The sequence below is a fragment of the Eriocheir sinensis genome, chromosome 64 (genome assembly GCF_024679095.1).
Source record: "Eriocheir sinensis breed Jianghai 21 chromosome 64, ASM2467909v1, whole genome shotgun sequence".
In the NCBI taxonomy this organism is placed as follows: domain Eukaryota; kingdom Metazoa; phylum Arthropoda; class Malacostraca; order Decapoda; family Varunidae; genus Eriocheir; species Eriocheir sinensis.
Window position 1 is genome coordinate 365,001 of NC_066572.1, and position 2,500 is coordinate 367,500.

Consider the following 2,500-nt stretch of genomic DNA (forward strand, 5'->3'; position numbering starts at 1 on the left):
GCTGAAGCCCCCAAGCCTGCTGAAGCCCCCAAGCCTGCTGAAGCCCCCAAGCCTGCTGAAGCCCCCAAGCCTGCTGAAGCCCCCAAGCCTGCTGAAGCCCCCAAGCCTGCTGAAGCCCCCAAGCCTGCTGAAGCCCCCAAGCCTGCTGAAGCCCCCAAGCCTGCTGAAGCCCCCAAGCCTGCTGAAGCTCCTAAACCTGCTGAAGCCCCCAAGCCTGCTGAAGCCCCCAAGCCTGTTGAAGCCCCAAAGCCTGCTGAAGCCCCCAAGCCTGTAGAGACTCCCAAGCCTGCTGAAGCCCCCAAGCCTGTAGAGACTCCCAAGCCTGCTGAAGCCCCCAAGCCTGCTGAAGCCCCCAAGCCTGCTGAAGCCCCCAAGCCTGCTGAAGCCCCCAAGCCTGAGGGCAAGAAGGGCAAGGCCAGGAAGGGCAAGGGCGGCGGGAAGGGTGAGGCGGACCAGCCCAGGACACCCGAGCCGCCCAAGGCTGACGCGCCCCCGGCCCCCACCCTTACGCCCGCCGCCCCCGCCCCCGCCCCCGCCCCGGCACCTGCACCAGCTCCTATCCAGGCCCCAGCTCCTGCCCCGGCCCCAACACAAGCTCCCGCCCCCGCCCCGGCTCCTGCCCCTGCTCCTGCCCCGGCCCCAGCACAGGCCCCTGCCCCTGCCCCAGCCCCGGCTCCTACCCCAGCTGCAGCCCCGGCCCCAGTAGCCCCGGCCCCAGTAGCCCCGGCACCAGTAGCCCCGGCCCCAGTAGCCCCAGTCCAAGCAGTTGCTGCCCCAGCCCCAACACAGGCTGCTCCTGCACCTGCCCCAGCCCCAGCCCCGACACAAGCCCCGGCTCCTGCTCCAGCACAGGCTCCTGCCCCAGCCCCACCAGCACCTGCCCCGGCCCCGCCCACGGCCCCAACACAAGCCCCAGCCCCTGCTCCAGCACCAGCCCCACAGGCCGCAGCCCCCAGCCAACCCGCTGCCCCCGCCCCAGTGACACCCACATCACCAGCCCCGCCGCCACTAGCAGCCCCGGCCCCGGCCCCACAGACACAGGCACCAGTCCCACAGCCGCAGTCCCCCAAGCCCACGACGCCCACAGCCCCCGCCCCAGCACTCACGCCGCCTCAAGCCGCCACGCCCACAGCTCCGGCCCCGGCCCCGCCCGCAGCCCCAGCGTCACCCCAAGCACCCAAGCCCCCCACCCCCACCTCACCCCAGGCCCCCAAGCTCCCAACCCCAACGTCACCCCAGGCCCCCAAGCCCCCCACCCCCACCTCACCCCAGGCCCCCAAGCCCCCGACGCCCACAGCCCCGGCCCCAGTGCCCCAGCAGAAACAGAAGCCACAGGGCCCCCAGCGGCCAGCCCCCAGCCCCCCACACCCATCCGGGGGCCTGGCGGGTCTGGGCAGCACGCCCCCGCCTCCCCTGGGCAGCACGCCGCCCCTCTTCCCCTCCTCGCTCATGACACCCCTCAGCCCCCCCTTCACCCCCATGGCCCCCCAGGCCCATGACGCCCCGCAGAGGAGCCCCGGCACCAACCCCTTCGCGCCCCAAGCCCCCGCCCCGGGCCCCTTCGCGCCCCAAGGCCCCGCCCCGGGCCCCTTCGCGCCCCAAGGCCCTGCCCCAGCCCCGGGTCCATTCGCGCCCCAGGGCCCCGGCGCCATGCCCGGCCTGGGGTCGCCCCTGGGGAACATCTTCGGCCAGCCGCCCCCGGGCCAGGCGCCGCAGCCACTCTCTCCGGGGGGCAAGTTCCCCACGCCGCCCCCCCTGGCCCCCCTGCCTCCCTTCATGGCCAAGCCCGCCGAGGGGCCCCCCGCTGACCAGCCCCAGCAGCAGCCCCCCAAGGCACCGTGAGCCAGCGCCACGCCCCGCCCCGCCGCGCCGCCCCCCGGGGCCACACACCTGTATGGCATCGCCTCAATAAACACTCGCGGCACACCTGGCTTTGGCACACCTGACCCACACACGTGTTGTTTGTTTTGTTGTTGTTTGTCTTGGTGATGGAGGAGGAAGAGGAGGAGGAGGAGGAGAGAAAGCGGAGGACAATGGGAGGAAGATGACACGCGGAGGAGGAGGGGGAGGAGGAGGAGGAGGAGGAGGAGTCATGCAAGAGGGCGGGACCACAGGTATACAAGGTCACCTGAGCCCTAATGACCGCGGCGCCTACCTGTCTGCACGCCACACACACACACACACACACACACACACACACACACACACACACACACACACACACAGACGTATTGACCCAAAACAGACGCCACAGCGGAGCCAAGAAGTAAATTATAGACGGGGGGCGTACTGAGGGGGGGGGGCGCGCGACAGGTGAGGTGGGGGGAAGGAAGGAGGGGCGAAGGCGAAAATTTGGGAGGGAAGAGAGGAAGGGAGGAAGGGAGGGAAGGAGAGGAATGTGAGGGAAGGGAAGAAGGGAGAGAAAAGGTAGGAGAGGAGAGGAAGGGAGGAAGGGAAGGGAGAGGAGGAGGAGGAGAGGAAGGGAGAGGAGGAGGAGGAG

At 70.6% G+C, this 2,500-nt stretch overlaps 2 protein-coding genes across 3 annotated transcripts in view; one reads left to right on the plus strand and one right to left on the minus strand.

Annotated features, from left to right (window-relative positions):
- Positions 1-1,926, plus strand: part of LOC126987097 (skin secretory protein xP2-like) — a 4,411-nt gene extending 2,485 nt beyond the window's left edge. The window contains exon 4 of the mRNA XM_050843819.1: positions 515-1,926. Coding sequence (XP_050699776.1) covers positions 515-1,842 — 1,328 coding nt within the window. The 3' untranslated portion in view covers positions 1,843-1,926. The remainder of the gene's footprint in view (positions 1-514) is intronic.
- The window catches only part of LOC126987096 (nascent polypeptide-associated complex subunit alpha, muscle-specific form-like), a 61,117-nt gene that overhangs the window by 22,585 nt on the left and 36,032 nt on the right, over positions 1-2,500 (minus strand). The window lies entirely within an intron of this gene.